At 37.6% G+C, this 27,035-nt stretch overlaps 1 protein-coding gene across 1 annotated transcript; it reads right to left on the reverse strand.

Annotated features, from left to right (window-relative positions):
* Positions 1–6,782: 6,782 nt before the first annotated feature.
* Positions 6,783–20,829, reverse strand: LOC139722788 (dimethylaniline monooxygenase [N-oxide-forming] 2-like). The gene is made up of 8 exons (XM_071634076.1): positions 20,715–20,829; positions 18,353–18,522; positions 17,226–17,520; positions 16,549–16,604; positions 15,119–15,322; positions 10,595–10,784; positions 9,318–9,562; positions 6,783–7,103 (listed from the first exon to the last, which is right to left on the reverse strand). Exons 1-8 carry the CDS (start codon positions 20,827–20,829, stop codon positions 6,783–6,785), a joined length of 1,596 nt encoding a protein of 531 aa, XP_071490177.1.
* Between the last annotated feature and the right edge of the window lie 6,206 nt (positions 20,830–27,035).

Here is a 27,035-nt window from a genome sequence, read left to right on the forward strand (position 1 = left end):
CTTACCGGTGTAAGACTCGTGCGAGATGACACCGACCAGCATTCTGCGAGGCTCGTCCAAGTCATGCCATCACATTAGATTTAACTACTGTAAATGATAAAATGGTAAATGGGGCGACAGTATATCGCATGTCCATGAAGATAGAAGCTTTCTTTCTACCTCCATATCATATGACACGGCTTATCATTCTAATGCCACGTTTAACTGACCCGTCGTAACAATTGATACCCCAAGAACTGCATCAATCATAAAATGTGACGACTTTATTCAGTACGTGTACGTAATTTCTATGTTAGGAAATTTCCCGTAATCAACGGAGTCATTACACTCTCACTTCACACACTTAAACATCTTCCATTTTTGCAAGGTGTGGTATGAACCACAAAGGAGGAAAAGAGACCCGTTTCACCTCCAGAAATAAACAAATCTACGTGATAATTCCATCCCCTTTGTTGACAGCACTGTAATATTGTAGAGTATAATATGTTTATAATCGCATGTATGAACTATTACTATAGGGTGCGGGGGTAGCCCTTTATCAATCTGCAAAAACCAAGTCAGGTGAGATGACAATTAGTAACATCTCTCATTTCGAAGATAGTATTTGAAGAGTTTCTTTCCAAAAGGCGCTAAATCCATCATTTTTGAATGGATTTAACGCCTTTTGGAAGCAAGCTCTTCATTTATTGTTACAAAGATTTTGAGTGAATAACTGCAAAATCATGTTAAAAATAATATTTGTCATCGTCGTCGTATCATAGTCGTTGTCGTCGTCATCATCATTAGGGAGCTTTAGATTTGCGACGTTTAAGACGAAGATTGCGTTTTTCCTCTCTCTCTCTGCGTCGTGTTGCAAAGTAACTTTAGATTACACGCAGACGCAACCTATATAAAAAGTGAAATGTGCATTGACTAGCTCTTTTCGTCGTGTTGATTGAGCGGACGCAAAAGACTAAGACGACGCGAGTTACGAATAGATCGATTTTCCATATAAACAATCTTGGGCATTCGTAGAACATGTTTCTTTTTTTTTTCCTGAACGGCCGCGTCGCAAATTCTAAAGCTCCTTATTTCACCTTATCAGATTATCACCGACAGTCGAATAACGACTTGGTTAAGATTGATGACTCTTTATTTGAAAAAAAAAATACGATGAATATACAATGGTAGTAATAAAAGAATTGATAATAAAAACAGTATTAATAGTAAAACGAGGATAATAGCAAAGATAAGTACAAGAAGAAAAAAATAAAGAAGAAATATAATGCGTCCTTTATCATTATCAACACACACATGCACATACTCAAATACACTCACACACACACACACACATACACACTTTTGAACAAGAATGTGGGCAGGGGTTTGCCGATCGAACACCTCCCCAACCTTGGGAAAATGATAAAAGAAGAAATAGATAAGTCTCACGCCCCTAATGTGATGTATAAGGGAGGTAGTTTTACACTCCCTCCCTGGATGTACAAAATGAACATGGAAAATGAATGAATGAATGAATGAATGAATGAATGAATGAATGAATGAATGAATGAATGATCGAATGAATGGATGGATGAATGAATGAATGAATGAATGAATGAATGAATGAATGAATGAATAAACATGCAAAAGTAATGTGATTCATGGAGAGATCAGCTCATTTGAAGTGAAGTCCTCTAAAGTTGCCATTTCATCAATTAAAATCAGATTATAATAACGTTGTCAGAATGTTCTAACAACCACGCAAATATAACATTATTTTCTATGATTCTTTATTTATTCATTTGCTTGTTTGTTTGTGTTTTTTTTTCTACATTTTTGCATCTGAAAGGATGGCTGGATAGCTGATAGTCAGCTGCACCATGATTTTCAATTGGGGCCAGTTGGATGTCATTGTTCGGTTATCATAATCTCAATATCATTATTACCCGCACATTCCCACAATACGCCTCCTCGCTGGTCTAGACCATGTCTGTGCTCCTTGTTGAGGGTAAGAATATATTAGATATACCTACATAACTGTGCCCTGCTCTTTTTACAGACGTGTGTAATCAGAATACATGACCGAAGAATGCCTATCACCGTCAATATATACTTATGAAGCTGTATGCATTATGCAGGCAACACACTCGACACTTCTTGGGTAACCATTAAAATATGAAAAAAAAAAATCCTCACCTTAATACCTTTGAATATGTTGAAACTCACGTTTACTGCCATATTTATGTATAAACACACTCGAAATTTATTACCATTTTTTCATAATGCCCTATAGTATAACCAATGACAATATTCACTCATACCCTACCCGTCGTTCCCATGTTACTTGCTCAAAAGTCGATCAGACATCACGGTCCGGATACATGGAACACTCTTCCTGAGGAGTTGAAACAGTGTGCCTCCTTGTTTTCATTCAAAGCAAACTTAAAGAAGTACATTTTATTACAGTATATCTCAAATACGAACTAAAAACAAACAATTTATATGACTAATGTTGGTCTCCCGATAGCAACATCGCATATCGTCCCCTCTTCCAGGAAACCAATTCTATTATTCTAAATTCCAGTATATTACAGTGTATCTCAATTACGAACTAAAAACAAACAATTCATATGACTAATGTTGGTCTCCCGATAGCAACATCGCATATCGTCCCCTCTTCCAGCAAACAAATTCTATTATTCTAAATTCCAGCCTATCTGCCCTTGTGCACTTTTAAAGGGGATGGCTACTAACCGATCAGTGGGAATGCTGAGGGATGATTGTTTCAATCCTTGTGGGATTCATTTAAGAGTACATTATATATCTATTGTTGTGTGAAAATGATTTGCTTCAGAACGGTCTCATATTCAAGTAATGTGCAGATTAATGCCCCGTCACTGACCAGGCACGCTAACCTGGAAACATTAAACTGCACATTACTTGAATATGAGACCATTCTGAAGCAAATCATTTTCACACAACAATTAAAATATAATGTACTCTTAAATGAATCCATCAAGGATTGGAATAATCATCCTCCAGCATTCCAACTGATTCCCACTGATCAGTTACTAGCCATCCCCTTTAAGCACCTGCACGCACATTCACCACCATCACACATCATAGTTTATTTTCCCCCCACTATCTTCGCAGCAGAATTTGAATTGTTACGAATCTAGTACGTCCCTATCTTTTCCTCGGGACGGCCATCTTGTCAAGCAATGCTTATAATGGCGACCCTCTGCATAATCGCTTCTTAACTACAGTTGTTATTGTAATCACCGCTGCATAGATTTGCATACTGTATATTATATCATTAATTTTCTTTCATATCGTTGTTTATGCAAGTCAAACTACTCTGTGTTAAATTTACTTTGTATATTTCCTACATGTTCATGATTATGTAACTTACGTATATCGTTGTTTACGCAAGTCAAACGACTTTGTTTCACCTTGTTTTTGGATATCTCAGCCATTTCAAAACCGATTTTCATCGAATAAACTTTTGATACCCCTTAGAACTACATGCTCTTTGACATCTCATAGAGTAGTTTCTGAATATCTCGCAAAACGATAAAAGCTAAATCTTCACCTCGACCAGAACTGTACACACCCTTTAAGCACATTATGACGCAATCAATTGTTTCAAAAAACTGTCGTCTGATTTGTCTGCACAGTTCTCCGACCATATAGATATGCGAGGAAAATGAGAAAAATTAGAGACAAAGAAGGAACATTGCACACCCCTAATTAAGGAACATTACTTTCATCAAGCAGGAATTGTTTTATTTCAGGTTGGTTTAAAGCGTTACTGCTTTCGATCAATAAAATAAGAATGGTATTTAAAAGAAATTCGACCATTCTTGATTATAGAAGAGAGTGTTTTGAAGTCCGGTTTAAAGAGGAATGAATATTCTGAGCATTCCTATCGTCTTATGATTTTTTTTTAATTCTTTATTCGAATTTCGTTCAATTTCATATCACAAAAGTCACTTTCACAGAAACAAAAACAAAACATTATGCAAAGACAAACTGCAATATACACAACATTGATCACCGTGGTTGGCATAGGGTCTAAAGAGGAGGATGTTGCAGATGATGAAGACTTGATCAACTTCATAACGCCATCCTCGTCTAAAAGTTCAAATTCAGTCAGGGACGAATGACAAGCTTCATTAATAGCCTTGGAAGATTAAACATATTGGAATTTTCTCACATTTCTTGCAGGTATCATGTGTATTGTGTTGATAGCTGCCTGCTATTTATGTTTCCGGTTTATGATCATGTCTCTGTGTTTGGTTGCATGCCTGTTCTTTTACCGATTAGTGGGTAATAAACTTTTGTCACAAGGCAACTATGCGTGTCTCTGCCTGAAAAAAGAAAGAGAGAAAGAAAAAGACATAAATTTTAAATTGATAAACTGAAAAAAACAATTTTCACAACCCATAATTTCAATGACTGCAATATTCAGTGCGTAAAGTTTTATCAGCTCTCGTAGAAAAATGCACGTCATTGCTGAAAGTCATTTTGTATAAATAGTGTGTTAGATATTAAGCACATTATGACGCAATCAATTGTTTCAAAAAACTGTTGTCTGATTTGTCTGAACAGTTCTCCGACCATATAGATATAGATATAGATATAAATATATATATATATATATATATATATATATATATATGTATATATATATATATATGTGTATATATATATATATATATATATATATATATATATATATAAAACGAGGAAAATGAGAAAAATTAGAGACAAAGGAGGAACATTGCACACCCCTAATCAAGGAACATTACTTTCATCAAGCAGGAATTGTTTTATTTCAGGTTGGTTTAAAGCGTTACTGCTGTCGATCAATAAAATAAGAATGGTATTAAAAAAAAAATCGACCATTCTTAATCATGGAAGAGAGTGTTTTGAAGTCAAGTTTAAAGAGGAATGAATATTCTGAGCATTCCAATCGTCTTATGATTTTTTTTTATTCTTTATTCGAATTTCGTTCAATATCATATCACAAAATTCACTTTCACAGAAACAAAAACAAAACATTATGCAAAGACAAACTGCAATATACACAACATTGTACAAAATAATGTCAATCTTACACTATATAAAGACAAAATACAGTGACACAAACATTGTGCAAAATAATGTCAAACTTAAATTGTAACTCTTCTAACCAAAGAAACGAAATCCGCTTTTTTTTTTGAACACACATATTACTGTCGCAAAATGCCCGCAAAACTGGGACATGATAGATAATTTGCTCAAAACAAACGGGGCATATTCCATTGCTTCTCAAAAGAAAAAAAGAAAAAGAAAAAAGAAATGACAAGCACACACACACACACACACACACATACAATATATACAGTATATATATATGATGGAGGCCTATCGCTTTCTTTACCTTACTAAGAATAAATGAAAAGAGAACTATCATAAAATATCACAACCACATAAGCGCTGACTCTATACATCGGAAGACGTGCACATTTGAAATTTAGATTATCTTGCATTTACAATCACACCTATACAGTCTCGTGTGAATTTAGCAGTATCCGAACGTTATCCATTCCGTTTGAATGCTCCCCTCAAATCACGTGCACACAAACGAGAAATTATCATGTCGAACAATATTCTCTCCTTTGTCCCTTTTAGTGTCATTTACGATAGCATAATGCTGTAGAGAGTGACGTTTAAGTAAATTATGAATTTTGTTTCCTTCTTTAACCGGCGTCACATCAACCTATGACTAAATAGCCGTCTCCTATTTTACTAAGGATTAAAGTAAGCAATTTTACTTCTTTGTTAATTGTATTTTGTAGATAGATAGATAGATTTTATAGATACAGAAATGAAACCACACAAAGATAAACCAAAGCAAACACAAAGAGGAGGGATGGTCACTCAACATGCCTAAACCACAACATCCATATACAGCTGCGTTCCCTTAATACCACGTCCTTCACTGATTCAGTTGGCACCTACCCAGGTTCTCCGTAACCTGCAGGCGTATCCATGGCGAGTATTGTACAGTAAGTGAACAGCGCAGTGCCAAACTTTAGGGAAATTTAAAAAAAAAGACTGACAAAAAATACCCCACTGGAGTATAAAAGCTTCAGTAGGAATGGATATTAATGATATTTATGCCTCATCTATTTCTTTCATTTCATTGCATCTTTTATAAGTTCAAACACTGCTTGTATACGTACACACACCAACATTCAACATTGGAATCATTGTTTAAAGACATTATTTACCATTTGCAGATGAAACAAAAACCCAGCTTTAGTGCTTCAAAATAGTTCCAAAACGTGAGTTAAGGATAGAAACAACCAATGATAAAATTTTAGTCAGCATAGTCATTCCCTAAATGTTAAGTATTGTTAAATATACAAAATGTGAACAATAGTCAAAATGGTGATGATTCTAGACTAAACCGTCTATCACATTATGGTTTATTGAGAAAAAATAAAATGGTGGTATCTCCTTACATTTTAGGAGTTATTGCGAAATATTTTGGAATGTTTTGTGGGACAGCTGACCTCTGCTTCCACATATGCATCAAATATGATATTGCTCCTAAAGGTAAACAGTAACTTTAACAAAGATTCCAACATACATCGTCCTACACTGCATTTTGTTCCTGACAGGAAGCAAATACATGATGGCGTTCGCACAGATGAATCAGGGTTGAATGTAGGTAATATACCCACACCATAGAGTTTCCTGAGCTATAGGAGCAGTCTATCAGTTTCGCACACATTATCCTATAGGTGGGAGAATCAACAAAGGACCGTGACAATGAACCCCAGGGCCACGATGAAGAAGAGAGTCTTGGCGACATTGACGATGAGGCCGTAATCAGATTCGCTCTGAGGAACAGGTCTGGTGCGCGTGGCGAACCACGTGTTGTCCCACGCCGACAATATGGCGTCGCGGGCGCCGGGCCAGGTGTTGGGACCAACGAGACGGTAGGTGTAAGGCAGCGCGGGGCCGAAGAACATGCGGAAGGCGATGACGGGATCGGTGAGCAGCATGGGCCAGAATTTGGGCCGGGCACCGATGCGCTCCGCCACCATGTCTTGGTACGGGACTGCCGGAAACTAGGAGGAGAGAAAGATGAATCTCAGTTATTCGCGTATCCGCGCAGGTTCTGGTTCTCTGTTCAGGTGGAATGCACGTGAGATAAATGGTTTCCATCGCGTACCTTATTCTGGCAACATTCACGTATAATGCACACAGGCGCACACATTCATACATAAACCGACAGAAACTTACAAGGGTTGAAATAAGGAAGCTTTAGATCTTAGCGACGCAAACGTGCAAACGTTCAGAGGAAAACAAAAATCCTGTTCTACGCATGTGTATTATAAGCAGTTGCTTATAACAAGGCAAGTGCCAAAATGTATCTCGCCCATTCGAGTAGAAGAAATTAATGTTTTTCTAACTCCCCGGAAGTTCATTGATCCCGCCTATGACCTTTGACCTTGAGGGGACCTTCAATTCCCCAAGGGACATTTACCAGCCAAGTTTGGTCGCAAACGGACATAGGGACCAAAAGTTATGAGCCATAATCGAAACGCGCCATAAAAACTTAACATTGGGCCCTAAAAAGGTTTGTTGATCCCCTGTCTGTGACCTTTGACCTTGTGATGAACCTCAACTCCCCAAGGGGCATCTACCGTCCAAGTTTGGTCACAAATGGACATCTATAGGGATCAAAAGTTATGATCCATAATTGAAACGTGCCGTAAAAACTGAACGTTGGGCCCTAAAAGTTCGTTGACCACTGTCTGTGACCTTTGACCTTGTGATGACCTTCAACTCCCCAAGGGACATTTACCAGCCAAGTTTGGTCGCTAACGGACATAGGGACCAAAAGTTATGAGCCATAATCGAAATGCGCCATAAAAACTTAACATTGGGCCCTAAAAGTTCGCTGACCCCTGTCTGTGACCTTTGACCTTGTGATAAACCTCAACTCCCCAAGGGGCATCTACCATCCAAGTTTGGTCACAAATGGACATCTATAGGGATCAAAAGTTATGATCCATAATTGACACGCACCATAAAAACTTAACGTTGGGCCCTAAAAGTTCGTTGACCACTGTCTGTGACCTTTGACCTTGTGATGACCTTCAACTCCCCAAGGGACATCTACCATCCAAGTTTGGTCACAAACGGACATAGGGATCAAAAGTTATGAGCCATAATCGAAACGCGCCGTGAAAACTTAACATTGGGCCCTAAAAGTTTGTTGACCCCTGTCTGTGACCTTTGACCTTGTGGTGACCTTCAACTCCTCAAGGGAGATCTACCATCCAAGTTTGGTCACAAACGGACATCAAAAGTTATGAGCCATAATCAAAACGCGCCGTAAAAACTTGACATGGGTCCTAAAGTTCATTGACCCTGCCTGTGACCTTTGACCTTGAGGTGACCTTCATGTTTGGTAAAATGTCAAACTTTATATTACCACTCTTTCCTTCAAGTTTGATTGAAATTGAAGTCCTCGGTAGAGAATTATTCAAGTTTTTGTAGCGTTACGGACGGACGACGGACGGACGGACGACGGACGGACAGACGCCTCAGGCAATCCTTTAGTCTTCCCGCACCTCCGGTGGGCTCGACAAAAATCGATCTCGCGTCGTCTGAGTTTTCACTTCGCGTTCTGAGCTACTTGATGCACTGATCAAAAGGGGCGCCACTTTACTTTTTATATTGCCTCTTCGCATCATCTAAAGCTACTTGGCCAACGCAGTCGTCGTCTTTTGTCCGCGTCGCAAATCTAAAGCTCCCTACCACCACTGCCCTGCAATCAAGGTTATCATACTTTCGGTATTGTCTATATAATTGTCTATTCATTCTTACGTCCATTCATTCATTCATTCATTTATTCTTTCTTTCATTCATTCACTCATTCATTCATTCATTCATTCATTCATTCATTCATTTATTCATTCATTCATTCATTCATCCCGCATTCGTCTTGCGTTCTGAGCCTTACACTCTTGACTCAAGGGGCTGAATGATCTGCAGCACATCTCAGAAAAGTGCAACTCTCCTTCAAAGCGTCACCAATTCCTTGCTGTCGGAAAATTGTATTGTTATAGGAATTGTTGTAAAGCGCATAGAGACTTCAGTGTAACATGCGCTATATGAGCAGAATGTATTATTGTTATTATCAATCTGCACCTTCGTTAACGTTGAGGAACTTGCTTCGACTCCGTCTAGATTACTAGTAGCTGACGGTTTCACAAAGACATAATAATGGCAAGAGATATTGCATCACTTCCAAGAAATGTGAGTAAACTTACGAAATTCTTGTACTTTCCGTAGCGATTGAGCATTATGTTCTTTCGCCTCTGAATGTCTTTCAACATCACGTCCAGCCTGGGAAGTTCCGCAAGGCCCTTGAAGACGCGCGTGGCGTACCTGGCCTGCATCTCGAAGACCGGCCCGTGCGCCCCCATGGTCTCAGCGAAGCCAATCGCGGCGAAGGTCTTGTGTTTCAGGCGCGGCGGGAAGACGTACAGGTAGAGCTCCAGGTCCTTGGTGCCGTCTGCGAGGAAGATGGGGAAATCCCTTCGTACCTTGATATCTTAGCTTTCATTTAGTTTCGTCATTATCACTTTGTGTCCTACCTCCATTGATTGCATGGCAAATTTACATTGGTATTTTTTTTTCCTGGAACCTGCATTTACAAGCTTTGCTTTTGCGGTTCCATCATATTTCACACGTTATAGAGATATTGTCTTATGTGCATATGTATGCTGACACACTTTCTACTCATGACCCGATTGATATCACATTTTGTATCTTGCTTGTTTGTATTCTTTTTGTGCTGTATCTGGATGTCAAGTGAAATTGAAAATAAACGTGCTGGAACTGTTCACTTTGTCTCGGGTGTAAGACCAGTGCAGTTTCAGTTATTCAATTCAAATGGGAACATGACGATGACGTGACGGGATAAATGCGAGATGGGGGGGGGGGGGGGGAGGGGGGACAACGTTAAAGGAAGGAAATGAAAGTGTCGTATATCTACTGATGATTACGAGGGAGGTTGTATCAGAAGAGGAGGTGCTGTTGGTATAGGGGATGTTACCAGAAGGAAAGAATCGGCATCTTTATAACCAAGGACAATGCATCTGACGATGAGGATAAGAGGCGACCTTGTATATACATATACACACACACATATATATATATATATATATATATATATATATATATATATATATATATAAAGATAAGTAACAAAGCTGCAACAAAGTTCATGCTGTATTCACCAACGGTTTATTTCTTCACACAAATTTTCGAGCGTCTCGCCGCCCTTTCTCAAGTGTTGATAGGGCGGCGAGACGCTCGAAAATTTGTGTGAAGAAATAAACCGTTGGTGAATACAACATGAACTTTGTTGCAGCTTTGTTACTTTATCTTTTTATCTTGCCAACACGTGGACTACCTTATCAATATGTGTATATATATATATATATATATATATATATACATACATCTGTGTGTGTGTGTGTTGTGTGTGTGTGTGTGTTGTGTGTGTGTGTAAGTCTGAGCAAAAGAATTCTTAACGACTAACCACAAATGATGTCGTTGTCCACAGTCGGCGCTCTGAGATGGTAGCCGGTGGCGTATACGACGAGACCGAGATCATCGACCACGGTCCCGTCCGTGACACCCACACCCCGTTTGGTGAAGTGATCTATTCCAGGTTTGCAGACCACCGCCCCGCAAATTGCCCTGGAACCAATGTCGTCATTGACCATCACCTGAAGAAGCATAGCACATGCATAGAATAATGGGACTCTCACGCTCACAGAAAATAAATATATCCAATTAAATTCATTTCAATTCAATTCAATTCAATTCAATTTCTATTTTCCACTGGTGGGATGGAACACCCTCGTCAGCCAAAGGCTACATGGTTTTCAGAGGGATTCATACAGATTAGAAATTCAAACATAAGAAATGAAAAGAAAACTGTATAATCTAATTTTCACAGACAAATAAATTAGAATCCCATTTTTTTCTTTGGTCAATTTTCACTTATAAAGAGGAAAGAGATTTCAAGCACAGTTTTGTCCAATACAACATATTCAAAGAGTGTCTGTAAGGGCATGCAAAAATGAAATTTAATTTGGAAAAGAAAATCGGTCTGATATTTGGCTGTGTATTGATGAGTGCACGGATTGATACTCTTTAGAATTCGCGTCTATACATTCACACCTGTGGTTTATAAAGTAAAGTAGTTGCGTTTTTTATGTATCTAGATAAATATTAGATTTAATATGACTAACTTTATTACTCAACATAGAAAAACCTATTCCAAAAAAAGTTGGACGACTCTCAATTAAATATGATACGCCCTAAAACAGTTTATGTATAAGTTTTGCATGCATGCATGCCAAACATTTCTTGCCATTAACTGTTTAAGGCGTATCTTACTTAATTGAGAGTCGTCCGTCTTTGAGGAATGTAATTTGATTGGCGTTCTTCAAAAGTTCATTTGCAGAGGCACATTTTTTTTTTGTCAAGGTTGGCTTAGGCAAATCTGAACGATAATTAAAGGAAGATTTAACCAGAAACGTAAATTTGAAAAGGGGGGACGCAGGAAAATCAGTACAATACATCTGTTAAATAAGATAAGCTATTTAAAACTTGTAGATTTCCAAAAAGTAAGAGGTTGGTGTTTGTTTGTGTTTTTTTTTTTTGTTGGGGGGGGGGGGGTATTTTATTTTTCTTTTGTGAAAGTTTATATATCACATGTGATGTGTCATCACAATGAACCATATAATATCGGGAAAACATTTCTTTCTTCTCTATTTTTTTTTTCAGATATGAATTTTTCAGATGCTAGGCTTTTAACTGACATATAATTTACCAAGCTTTGTCACAGGGAAAACACCCCCCCCCCCCAAAAAAAAAAAAAAGAATTCAAAGTTAGAAACTGTAACTGGAATATGATATGACCAAGGCCGGCTTCACCCGCATATTTCATCCTTTTACGTTCTCCGACTATTGAGAACCATATATTTAGTGTAGTTTTCCCTCTCAGAATCATTGATACCACAAGTGATACTTTTGCTGGAGCAACAAGACCTTGTAATAGAGGTGGGCTATAGAGGGTCAATTTTAGGTTATATTTTCAGAACATGCTCATCACACCTTAGTTTGATGACTTTTTGCCTACTGACACCATTTTTGAAAAAAGAACGAAAAAAATGCGAAATCCGGGGTGCCCTGGCCGAAATCATAAAAAATCCAAGATGGCCGCCGTTACGGCTTAAAAAAGACATTTTCGGCTCTAACTCGGCTATTTTTTTTTTTTTTTTTTTTTTTGTCTATCGAGATGGGTTTGGTGTCTAACCCCATGTTTTAGGGGTCAAGGAAATGGATTATAATGATAATTTTAGTGTAAAACCTAATCTTCCACATGATACTAACCTTTTTCCCATATTTTCGGTTAAATTTTCCTTCTCCTTTACCCCTACCCCAACCGCCATTTTTTGCACTTTTTTCTGCATTTTTTTCAAGTCATGTTAACTACCATACTCCTAATAACAAGTTCCAGCTATCAATTTGGTTTTTTTCTACCGATAATACGGCAAGAAATACAAATCACTTACATTATACATATATGTGTCATGCCAATACTGGTATGTGGTTGGTATATTCAGGATGCATGGTAACTGTGGAACCAGTGCTAATACTGTATCTGCTTTATAGCATTTATTATTTCACATACCAAGGTACCAGTTTCGTGCACCTTTGTAACCCCATATATCACAATGTAGAATTCATTGATGCCTAGTTCACTCTCAACAGTTTCTTCAAGGTTGGAATATGGGCAGTTGGTTGTGTGTTGCCATTGGTTGACTTTAGATTGAATGCATTCACCATCTTTTTTTCCCGATTAATGGCTTAGAAACATCAGTAGTAAGCGCTATACAAGTGTTATTTATTATCATTATCATTATCATGATTGAACAGTAGGCAGATCAGGGGCAGGGAGATTGACTCTCCTCTAGTCTATAGAGGAGTCAAGTTCACCTTCATTTCCATCTCAGAGATTTGGTTTCAAGAACTTATACAAGTGTGGGTGCACAATAATCTTGATGGGATATGAGTGTGCAGTATGATAGTTCTCTACATACTATTACACGTAGAATAGCTTTGAGTTTGGTGGGATCTTTGGTATCCAGGCATTCCTTGAGTTCGTCAACATTGTTAATGGGCCTCCCCATATTTTACATACCTGTAACAGACAGCCTATGCACATACTCTAACTACTTGTGCTTGGAACACATTTGGGAATTTGAAAAGAGTAAGTGGAAATGACTAATAAAGTCAAAAGACACTAATTACTTCAGCTTAAGGAACTTTCAGTCACAGAGAGTGAGATGATGACTTTACCATAATTATGATGCTACATGTATGTGAGGAACATACATTGTACATAACATCTGCTTGTTACAGAATTGGTTGAATCACCCAGATGGTGTCAAATTTTTCACCAAACCTGAGGACTCTATTGCTTTATAATATTACTGCAATTAATGTACATGGTGGTAGAGAAAAGCAGGCATAACAAATAAAGGACCAAGTGGTGATAGTGAAACACCAAAACTAGGCTATGAGATGAAAAAATGACTGAGTTATGGTAAAAATGTGTTTTCTAGGCAAAAGGGCGGGTACAATGTACACATCTATATTCAAAACATTACCTTTGTGCCGGACAATTGGCATATCACAGAAGGCTTATTCAAGTCATTTTACAAATTTGTACACCTACAGTAGAACTGTTCACTGACTATTGTTAAAGGTCTTATGACTAAAATGTTAATGGGCACTATAAAGCAGACAACAGTATTAGCACTGGTTCCACAGTTACCATGTATTCTGAATGCACCAGCCACACACCAGTGTTGGCATGACACATACATGTATAATGTAAGTGATTTGTATTTCTTGCCGTATTATCGGTCGAAAAAAACCTAATTGATAGCTGGAACTTGTTATTAGGAGTATGGTAGTTAACATGACTTGAAAAAAAAATGCAGAAAAAAGTGCAAAAAATGGCGGTTGGGGTAGGGGTAAAAGAGAAGGAAAATTTAACCGAAAATATGGGAAAAAGGTTAGTATCATGTGGAAGATTAGGTTTTATGCTAAAATTATCATTATAATCCATTTCCTTGACCCCTAAAACATGGGGTTAGACACCAAAACCATCTCAATAGACAAAGAAATAGCCAAGTTATAGCCAAAAATGTCTTTTTTAAGCCAAAACGGCGGCCATCTTGGATTTTTTACGATTTCGGCCAGGGCACCCCGGATTTCGCATTTTTTTCGTTCTTTTTTTCAAAAATGGTGTCAGTAGGCAAACACTCAACAAACTAAGGTGTGATGAGCATGTTCTTAAACCCTCTATAGCCCACCTCTACTTGTAAACAAAATTATTCTTCCATACTCTGCATCCAATTGCCTTATTGCAATCTAGAACATAGGTACACATTTCACTGTACACTCCGCACAATATATTACCGAAACATTCGTAAAATTGAATTTCCATCATCATTGCACCGTCATAAAAAGTCATCCATGTTTTAGTTTTCTTGTCAGCAGTTGTTTCCTTTGAAATTACATACTTTATAAACATAAATATAATATATCGAAAAACATCCCAGTGCTATAGTGACAGGTCCTCGGGGAGATGAAAGGGATATCCTAAAGCGAAATAGAATATAACTGACAACATGGACACTACTGGAAGTAGACGTGCCAGTATTTACGTTCAACACGCGTCATAATCATTATTCATATTTGTGATTCTGTGCCTGCAGCTCATACTATTTTGATTTAAAAAAAAAAATCTGGAGACAACTACTACATGCCCGAAATCATAAAACGGAGCTTACATCCATACTTGATTGTTAGTCCCTTGACTAAACCAGAGGAAAACAGGTATATCTTGCACATGGGTGTGTCAACCTGTGTTTTGTTATTGGTTGGCGTGTTTATATGCGATGCGTTAAGCTCGTAATCCATGGACCTAGGTGAACGTTCGAAATTCCTGAGGGTAGAAAAGACGAAATTCTCATCTCACCTCGGAACAAAACAACTTCTTGGTGCACTTCAGGCCTAGGTTGTCCATATTCACGCGTGAATAAATGTCATCCACTAGGGTCTTTCGTCGAAGCCATTCGGGTTTGAGAAAGTTGACGCGTCTGTTCCCGTACATGTCCCGCGGGATTCCACCTGGCGCCATTCGCTGCAGTACCCACGTGCCCTTGCGCATGCTCAGGTAGGTCTGCGGACATAAATCAGGTTATAAAAAGCGAGTACCAAGTACCCATTGTTAATGTCCTTGCTCCAGTCTGGTGACGAGTTCTGCTAGTTCTTAAAATATGACCTTGGTTGACAATGTTTTAGTTATGAGTTCCACCTTTCGCATGAGCAGAAAAAGGTCATTTTATTTTGTACCAACAGGGTACGCTGGTTTTTAAATTCACTTACAGGACCATCTGTGACGCAATTATTATTGAAGTAATCCTTATGAATGGTGCTTACCAGCACATCCAGCTGATCGCAAAAGTAGTATTCGGCAATATCAATATGAAAAAGATTGTTAATACATTCAATGCCAAGTTCAATGCTTGATGCTTTCCCAAATGTTAATTGATGGACCATTAGGGTCAACCGGTCGACGTAAGTTCGTCTTCTGTTTAAACATGATTGATGAATTCCGTAAATCAGTGTTACGTCGCCCAAGTCTGTGCATTATGTCGCACCGTGAACGAGTGAAGTACATAACCAACTGGGAAGGGACAAAAAAGGAAAGGTCATTTGCACCCATGTGCACATCAGCTACCTGCGAGCTGGCTTATTGTGTGCGGTGTACATTATTTGTAAATTTGCAGTTTGGTTTGTTAGAAAAAAAAAAGCTAAATCTAAAAAGCTTCACTATTGCTCAGTTCAATATGAATTACGGACTTTTTACATTCTGTGGTTCTTAAAAGGAGAGTGATGATTGTCTTGTGCAAGCTTAAGAAATCTAAATTTAAAATGCTTTTGTGACAGTTGGAATTCCCTGAATTATTCGCTCAAATGGCAACTAGCCGTCAAAGAGCATAATGAATGATCGCTTGATGATAGAGGCGCCTGTCATCATTGGATATCCAATATTATACCAGGAAATGCTATGCTTGCAGCTCGCTTTGGGTCTCATTGGAGGAAAACAAACTAACACACACACACGCACACACACACACACATACGCACACAATCACACACAAACAAACAAACACACATACATACACACACGTTCGTGTAAGCAATCATATGTGAACACGCAATCATGGCTGCATGTGTGCAATGATGTATAAACGCGCATTCATGTACAAGCACACACACCATAACACACATTATTACCAACACAACACAGTCATATCGCGCAGTTTTTGTTTTTGTTTTTGTTTTTGTTTTTGTTTTTGTTTTTGTTTTTGTGTTTTTGCTGCGGTCAGCTGGCAAACCTACCTTTTTGGAAACTCGGCTCGTGTCTACGGCTACGTCCCCGGCGGAATGCGCCCCACCTGTAGGTTTATTAGCCAGGAATGAGCGAAAAACAACATGAAAACGATGACGTCGACGACACCGACGACGATGATGACAGTCATGAATGATAGTGGTAATCACAGTAATTGACAGAATAAAGATACCAAGGATCAGATTGATATAACATTATAACAATAAGATGTAATATTATCATCAAATAATACTGTAAAGAATGATAGCCATTGCTGGAAGGAAATAATATTCTGTAACTTATCTGACCTTATTTCAAGCAAGGAACATGAAAGAAAGATTGTATCAAATATTCATGCGTATATTCACATTACATTGTACACCAATCCCAAATTATTTACTTCATAACCCACCAATAATGCAATTGTAAAGCTTCCTGCTATAAAGCAATTTCATGTTCATTTCTTCTCTCAATCTCTACATCTATCTATCTATCTATCTATCTATCTATCTGTTTGTCTTGTTGTCTCGTCCTATACACCACGCAGACTTTATACTTCAAGTTGCCGCTGGACAATAACCTGTAATCGGTAAAACATATCATATTCGAGTATACTCTTTAGTATCATTATGTTTACATTTTATGTATTATCCCAGCCTATATGTTTTTCGAGTTAGGATAAGCTCACCCACGACCAGAACGTTCATGCCATTGGCCAGCCCGTCGGCCCTCCTGTACTCATTACTATGCAGCACCTTGCCCTCAAACTCTGCTTGGCCGGGGTACTCCACCACGTTCCGCTCGCTGTACAGGCCCGTGCACATCATCACGGCATCGTAGACTTCGCGCTTTTCTTCGCCGTCGCCCCCGCGGGAGCGCACCACCCAGCGGCCGGTGAGATCGAAGTCGGGGGCCCTCTCCACGCGCAGCACTTCAGTGCTGTACCGGATGTGACGTTCAAGGTCAAAGTGTGCTGCATAGGACTGACAGAGAAGCAAAAGGAAAAAGCAACAAAATGATAATCATGATAATAATAATAAGAAAAATAAGCATAATTAACAATGATACCGATGATGATAATAATAATAATAATAATAATAATAATAATAATAATGACAATAATAATATTAATAATAATGATAATAACAATAACAATAACAATAGTAATACTACTACTACTACTACTACTCCTACTACTACTACTACTACTAATGATAATATGTGATAATATAATCATCTTATACAAGCTTTACTAAAAATACATTTCTGAGGTACACTTTTACCTTGTTATTTCTGAATCTTATTCTGAATTAGTTATTACAAATCCTTAATATTATGGAAGGATTAAATCATTAGATACTCATCTGATTTCATTGAACATTATTTCATTAATCCAGACATTGAAAATCACAAAGTTTATTTCAACATATCCAGTTAAGACAGCTGATATGTTAATGCTGCTGTAATAAATGTGGAATCACCACAGAGCAGATGCACAATTAAATGTGTGAATTTATGACATTAATCAAAATTCGACTCGTTTGATTAAAAACAATGAGTAAAGGCACGCTGGATGAGACTGAACTTTGTCTCTTTTTCGATATGTGACCCGTCTGTCATTTTTTTTTACCAACTTTCCTACCTTTTTCTTTTTCAGCGAGCAATATTAGATGTTTCCCTCCTTTTAATTTAATCTCGGTTTCAAAAGACTAGTATTCAAACATTTTGTTGAAGGATGTTGTTTCTGGGTAATATAATGAGACGGAAGACAAAAGTTCACACATACTATTTATTCGCCTTGCTACAATAATTTACCTTTAGGTATTTGATGAATTCTTTGCCCTGGATGTACGGAGAGCCTGACTTCTGGTACGGGAAATCACTAAAGTTCGTCATCTGTTTGCTAGAGTTCAGCACAAGGCAGTCGTAGAGGGCGCCACGGGTGTATGATTTCGGCCTCTTGTCATCGTACACCCAGATGCCACCTATATCGAAACAATCATTCGTCGTTAAAATATAAATTTAATCGTTTACTCGCAAACGGGTTAAGTATCACTTTTAAACATCTTAATGTATAAGGCATTCTCCAGGTAGAGCGAAATAAACCTTTCCAATGATACCCCACTTCCTGTAAAGCTTCTTTTTTTTAAGTAGATTTAATCGCAAATATCTCAAAACTGCTAAAATGGGAGTAAACTCGTTTTGCCATCATACCCTTTACATGTCTGTATTTTAAAGAAACAAACCTGAGTCATTCACGTGACATAAAGCTCCCCACATCACGCATCTATTAATAACCACATGCAAACACCTTAATGTAAATACTGGCATGACTGGCGCTTGTACTTTATATATCAAGTACACATACTTCATTAATTATCTAGAGCATGTTTATGGACTCATCATAATATCGTATGTACCACGATGAAATCTAAAGAAAAGTTTTATGCACATAATATGAAAGAGTGCATAGACCACTTCACTGGGGCCAAATTATATCACGCTATGGTCTCAGATACTTTGAATGCTCGATCCCTATGGAAATGCTTTAAAGGTCGATTAAACAAGAAAGTTTTTGTCAAATCCTACAAGTTTTGTCTTTTTAGTGGGTCCCTCCATTTTTAGAATTTGGCATATTGTTTACTTACTTCCAATCACTTGAGTTTAATAATAATGCATAATTGTAAGGTGCTACAATCATTGTACATTCTTTCCATCCTACATAGTTTTACGCATTTTCTGTTACCAAAAAAGTGATTTCTATATGTTCTTGTCGAAAAATGAAATTAAAAAAGATTGAATTGAATTGAATTGAATTGAATTGAGATGAATTGAATCGAATTGAAAGAAAATGAAGTAGCGCAAGGACTTTAGAGGAGTTATTTCAAGATGAATTTAGCACTTTTACATAACGAATAACTTATCTCCTAGTCTGCTTTTCTGAATAACGGGTGGTTCTCTGTCCTTCTTTTCATTTTCCCAAGGCCTTACTGCACTGTAGGCCCTACTGAGTATAAAACAGCAATAATTTTAATCGAACTCAAATGTCTGTATCTGCTTTGTGTCGTCCATGACACTACGTCGTTCATAGAGCTGTGGGCGAGTTGTGAGCAGCAGGAATAGACAGCTAGCAAGTTTTGTTGGGCATCACAATACTGAGGGGACCCTAATTATAGTTTTATGAATGTCTCAGTACTGTTGCACTCTAACAAAACTGTCAAATTATTGCTATCACAAAAACTGTTAATGTGTCTACAGCATGTGGTTTCCATTTGTTCTCCTATATTATATTTGAGGAGATTCTATAAGTATTATTGCCTTTTCCCCTTATTTCGGTCGTAAGTTGTATCTGTGCTCCTTATCTTGCCCTTTTACGGTAAATTTCTACTGGGACCTTTACGCTTAACAAACTTGCTTTAAGATAGTTTCCGTCGTATTTATCTAAAAATTTTACTAAGACTTAATCTTTGATATAGGTCCTACTGACCGTCATGTTGTATGCTAATATAAATAATATTTATTGTACATTCATGCTGGATATCATGAATAATTTGATTTGGCTTCATTTCATCTATTTCTAATTGAGAAATAAGGAAAGGAATTGAAAAAGAAACCATAATTGAAATTGGCACACAAACAATCATACACATACACAATATTATACACATTGATCGCTATATTCAATATTGAACGTCAATGTATTGACTGCTACCTTCTACATTATACGATATTTTATTGTAGGCCCTACATCCAAGCTTGATACCGTGTATATATCTTTTTCTGTTATACATGTCATGCATTCTAACTGAAAAGAAATTGAAACTGGAAATTGAAATGACTCAGAAAGACACCATCATAAACACAGTTACACCTACATGTATATAGTTTATACATAAGTACCCATTCATACACCTGGGCGAGAGGGACATTGTGCGTAAAAGCAGCTTGTCCAAAGCACTTTGCGGGAATCGAACTCGGATTCTCCGATTGGAAGTCGGGAATCTTATCCACTGTGCCACAGCACGCCCACAAACTTATACACTTATAAATTTGTACATTTATACACATAAATTTACACACATACATACATATACATACATATATACACGCATACACAGCCATAAAGACACACAATGACACACAAACACACAAACACACACATAAAAACTTGACTTACCCAGACATGGTTCTCTTTCGAAGCAGACGGGCTCCATGCCCTCTTCCAAGCAGTGCTTGACAGACACCAGGCCGCTAACCCCGCTCCCTACAACAGCAACCGTTCGCACTCCCATACTTCGCTGTCCTCAGTTTGAGCTAATGGAACGAGAAGAAAATATCATCTTATTAGGTGATACGCTATCAGCGTATCACCTATTGTGATTGTCAAAATCTCTCTTTATTTTTAGGTGATACGCTTTTAGCGTATCACCTATTGTGTTTGTCAAAATCTTCCTTTCTTTCTTTTTATTCTTCTTTCTTTCTGGCACATTTTGTGTCGTGAATATCTCAACATTGACATGACGGAATAACATGACATTTTCAGTCAACATGTCTCATGTCAATATCTAGCCACAATAAGGTTTTCATGACAGTAACGTATCTATGACGTCATCTAGGCGCCATTTTGTGATTTTCGGACATGTTACATGATCGATCATAACTTCATAAGTAAAGGACATTTCTGTATCATATTCGGTGGACATAAAGTTCAGGTCACGCTCTATCTTACTTTTTAATGCTAATTACCTAGGACATCATTACGCGCGCGTAAGCGCGCGTCAAAGTTTTTAAATGCTTAAAACGACTTCCCAATGGGAAATCTCGAAGTTTCAGACAATTTTAAGCGTTCCGCGCGTTCGCGTCCGTCCGCGCATTTCCGCGCGCAGTGCGCGTAAGCAACATGAAAATGCACATTTCTTGACAGATTTGGATTCCTGATACATTAAGTAACAATATCCATTGATTTCCGATCAATTTCGACTTATAACAAAGGAATGCGCTGGCGTCAAAGTTGAAATTTCTTGTGCGCGTCTATGTGGAAATATAGCGAAAAACATGTCTTTGTTTATTTCGCCATAGCTCTTTAAAACGTCAGGTGACCCTATGTTTTTATTGCATATTACAAAAGCATATGAATTGAAAATAACGTTTCAAGTATCAATATTTCCCTAAATACATTATGACGTCATCATATCATCATCTGAAATCAAAAAAGTGGAATTAATTTTTTTGAGGTACTGTTTCTGACATTCATTTGCTCGTATCTCTGTTGTTTAAGCTCAATATTATCCCAAATTCAGATATGTTGTACTTTGAACAATTGCCTTTCAAGTCCAAGTCATGGTTTTGAAATTTGATGACGTCATCATACCTTAAATTGTGATTAAAGGTAAAGATGCAAAATCGGACAAGTTTACGTGTTATGTCTATGGGAGGTGATTTTTTTAAAAACCATACATTGACTTGACAACGTTTAAGCACCTTTATCTCAGATGATTTGGCTTCATTTCCTCTGAAAATTAAGTATGTTTTAGCTGTGACAATAAGCTGCAGTAATCATGCATTTTATTCTTTGAAATCTCCTCATCAGGTTGACAATTTTGCAATTTAAAACTGAAAATGAGAATGGAATGCGGACGAAACGATTCCTGATTCATCTTTCACGTACATAAGTTTACGTTCCTCTAATTTTCTCGTCGAGACGTATGGCCGAGTGGTTAGAGGTGTCGTCACAGAAACGTGAGGTTGCACACGTACGGGTTCGAACCTCACAAGAGCACGAAAGAAAATAATAATTTTTTTTAAACTTTTTTTTCTTCAATGGAGTACTACGCCTTCGTCCATGTAGAAGTCACGTTCGCATGTAAACACACCTATACGCACACACTCACACAGTATCCCTTTGTTTATCGTTGGAGACTGCATTGCTTCGACTGCTGCAAAATATTGCAGGCTGGGCTTTTCAAGCTGATCATGGTATATTGTAACAAAATGAAATTTGTTCATATCAATTCAGTAACACAATGTAGTCGTGGTTACTTTGTGCTGATTTTATACATGTAAGAAGCTATACATTGTAAAAAAAGGTATTTGAATTGTTCCTTTAAGTCAGTCTTCTGTATTGATTATTTGTCAATTAGTGGTTTTTGTGGAGTTTCAGATAATGATAAAAAGTATGTATGATAAGTGCAGCGATACTTTCTACAGTTAGTTCAAAGTTGTGTTACAGAGGTTTGATACATACATTTAGCATTGTGTTTGTGTGTCCACGTGTGTATACAGGTTGGCCATATGGCACATTCTAGACAATAAATCTTAATTAATTAGCAAACGCGATCAGCTATGGAACTGAATATGGTACTAATGTATGATGTTCATGATTCTCATTAAACTGTGACGAGTTTAAAGAGATAGCTTAACTGTGTGTAAAAATAAAGCAATAATAAGAAAATTTTAAGGGAATTTGATAACCATGCCTATAATAATTTCATACAGGTACTAATAGCTGCCTCATATTCGTGTGAATGATTGTCATGTCAATAGCAAACTGACAACGTACGATTAATATATTATACATTAGACAATTGTCTTTCAAATCCATATCGATGTTTTCTAGTTTGATGACGCCATCATACTTTCAATTGTGATAAAAGTAAAGACACAAAATCGGACAAGTTTACGTGTTATGTCTATGGGAGGTGATTTTTTTTAAAACCATGCATTGACTTAACAACGTTTAAGCACCTCTATCTCAGCTGATTTTGCTTCATTTCCTCTGAAACTTTAGTATGTTGTAGCTGAGACAATAAGCTGCAGTAATCATACATTTTATTCTTTGAAATCTCCTCATCAGATTGACAATTTTGCAGTTTAAAACTGAAAATGAAAATGGAATGTGGACAAAACGATTCCTCATGTATCTTTCACATACATAAGTTTACGTTCCCCATATTTTCTCGTCGAGACGTATGGCCGAGTGGCTAAAGGCGACGTCTCAGAGACGTACGGTTGCGGGTTGGAACCCCACAAGATTACGAAACAAAATACTTAGCTATTTTACTTTTTTTTCTTCAATTTTGTATTACATATTCGTCCATGTAGAAATCACGTACGTATATAAACGCACCTATACACACACACAGAAACACACACACACGCCATATCCCTCTTTTTTGTGTGTTGGAGACCACATTGCTTCTACTGCAGCACAATTTTGCAGGTTGACTTTGTCAAACCGATCATAGTATGTAATGACGACGACTGAGGTGTTGTACTTTGAACAATTGTCTTTCAAGACGATGTCATTGTTTTGTAATTTGATGACGTCATTACACTGAAAATTGTGATTAAAGGCAAGGTATCAAAACCAGCCGATTATAGGTTTTATGTCTGCGGGACGTATTTTTCCCAAGTTGCCAGAAATGGCATAGCGACCTCAGTCGTTACAAGGCCGCTTTTCCGTCTAGCAATGCAATAGATGTTCACACGGCCACGTTGGTTGAGTGGGCATTGACTTTCCCCCTGTTATATCTATACATTGTTTTTTTTTGTCTTACCATTTCCGTGGATGACCCGTGGCCGAGTGGTTACAGAAACGGTTTCGCATGTACGCTCAATATAACTTCAAGGTGCCTATATCACATTCTTTTCTTTGTCGATCACAGATGACTGTCATCTGATGACCACAAGCGTATCACCTAACTCGTCCTCAATGTGACGAGTTTTCATGTCTCGTTTTTTATTCTTCTTTCTTTCTGGACAATTTTGTGTCGTCAATATCTCAAGAATGACATAACGAAATAACATGACATTTTCAGTCAACATGTCTCATGACAAAATCTAGCCACAATAAGGTTTTCATGACAGTAACATATCTATGACGTCATCTAGGCGCCATTTTGTGATTTTCGGACCTTGTCACATGATCGATCATAACTTCATAACTAGATGTCATTTCTGTATCATTTTCGGTGGACATGAAGTTCAGGTCACGCTCTATCTTACTTTTTAACGCTAGTTACACAGGTCATCATTACGCGCGCGTAAGCGCGCGTCAAAATTTTAAAAGGCTCAAAACGACTTCCCAATGGGAAATCTCGAAGTTTCAGACAATTTTAAGCGTTTCAAACATTTTCTCGCGTGCGCGTCCGTCCGCGCAATTCCGCGCACAGAGCCCGTAAGCAACATGAAAATGCAATTTTTTTGACTGATTTGGATTCCTGATACTTTGAGTAACAATATCCATTGATTTCCGATCGATTTCGACCTATAACAAAGGAATGCACTGGCGTCAAAGTTGAAATTCCACGTGCGCGTCTTTCTGCAAATATAGTGAAAAAACATGTCTTTGTTTATTTCGCCATGGCTCTTTAAATCGTCCGTTGACCCTATATTTCTATTGCATATTACAAAAGTATATGAATTGTAAATAACATTCCTGGTATCAATATTGCCAGGAAAACGCGATGACGTCATCATATCGTCATTTTAGATGAAAAAAGTGGAATTGATTTTTTTGAGGTACTGTTTCTGACATTCATTTGCTCGTATCTCTGTTGTTTAAGCTCAATATTATCCCAAATTCAGATATGTTGCAGTTTGAACATTTGCCTTTCAAGTCCATGTGATGGTTTTGAAATATGATGACGTCATCACACTAGAAATTGTGATTAAAGGTAAAGACTCAAAATCAGACAAGTTTACGTGTTATGTCTATGGGAGGTGATTTTTTTTTTAAAACCATGCATTGACTTGACAACGTTTAAGCACCTTTACCTCATCTGATTTTGCTCCATTTCCTCTGAAACATAAATATGTTGTAGTTTAGACAATAAGCTTTAGTAATCATGCATTTTATGTTTTCAAATCTCCTCATCAGGTTGACAATTTTGCAATTTAAAACTGAAAATGAGAATGCAATCTGTACGGAACGATTCCCAATTTTTCTTTGCAACTGTATATTGATCGAATCCACGCTGCCACTTGTGAGAAATTGAATAGCGCCATCACAAGTCGACACTGTCACAATAGTATTTACATTTAAGTTTTGCACTCGATCTTCAGGACAGCAATGTGGCATAATCTGTTAGCGCGCTGGTTCTTCATAACGTCGTACCGGAAGGCGAGAGGTTCGACCCCCGCAGGACTTTTATCCGTTCTTTCTTCTTTTTTTTTCTCTCTTTTTTTTTCGGCAGTTCAGCTTTACTCCGATGTCATTTATCGTATTATTTTATCAAGTGTACGTAACCCGTGAACACGGCTGCTCTATTTCCCTTGCTTTGTATTGGAGTTTGGAGATTGGGTTTGCTTCAATAATTTTGTCACACTTAATGTTGTAAATTTCCCCTTGTTACAGTGTCCCGCTTGCCACGATTCGTTTTCTCTTTCCTTTTCTCTTCATTTGTTCTTGTTATACTGTAGCAGGATATTTAGGAACGTGTTCGTTTACATAACTAACATGAATGGGAACTGAATTAATTAACTCTAGTCCAGGTGCATGGCGTCTCGCTTATCTCTTTGGAATTCCAGGTTATTGTTTGACCAAATAACGGAGTTAAAGACAGGCAGGGAAGGAAGTGACTTGATATTGCTTCATAATGAGGAATTTCGGGCAACACCTTTCCAAGTGTAGTGATTATGACGGGGTTCTCTGTCGTTTATTTTCGTCATGGCTGTTTCACTAGTTAGCCATAGGTGATATTATGTTGCTGGCATCTGGGAGAATAGAACAGATCAGTACCAAACTGGAATAGCCCTATAAGCAATGTGGTAAGCGTTCAATTTTTTGCATCATCTTTCTTCTTTAAAGTCAATCACTACTGATCGAAATACGCAATATAATATGACACGTTCCACTGGTAGTTTAGGCAAAGGGAGTTAATGCATGATGCAATGATAAATGTGCTACCATTGATTTTAGAGACGTCATTGTGGTGTGGTACTGGTGATGGTAAGGGAACCATAGATTGCTTTTAAAGTAATGAGACAATCATTGGACCATTGCATCAAGACCGTATTCCCATCTAGAATATAATGCATGTTCGTGCGGCGTTTTTTTTTTTAATCCTGACGTGGACATTTTTTTTTCTTGTTTTTAATTTAAGAATGTTATATCTAAATTTGTTTCTTTCCCCTAACATTTGTTTTTTGTTGAATATAGAGTTAGACGTTCCGTGATCGAGTAGAAGAGCAGCGATTTAGTTACAGTTTCAATGCATCTTGTTTACCATCTTCTCTGACATTAAATTGATGGTTTTTATATTTGACATTGTCTGCCTATTTGCCAGTTTATGCTCATAAACCACTGCTATAACAACTAATACATTTGCTTCACCTGTCACACGCAATGACATGGATTGCAGTTGTGCATGCAGTTTTCCTTTTGCCACCTCTCGTTTTTCTCTCCCCTTTTCCCTCACTTTGGTTTTGTTATACTGCAGATGGGAATGATTACAATAGCATAACCCAACTTAAAGTAGGAATGAGAACTGAATAAATT

This window comes from Diadema antillarum, unplaced genomic scaffold, assembly GCF_040938485.1.
Source record: "Diadema antillarum isolate AM-2024a unplaced genomic scaffold, OU_Dant_1.0 scf00000172, whole genome shotgun sequence".
NCBI classification, from domain to species: Eukaryota; Metazoa; Echinodermata; class Echinoidea; order Diadematoida; family Diadematidae; genus Diadema; species Diadema antillarum.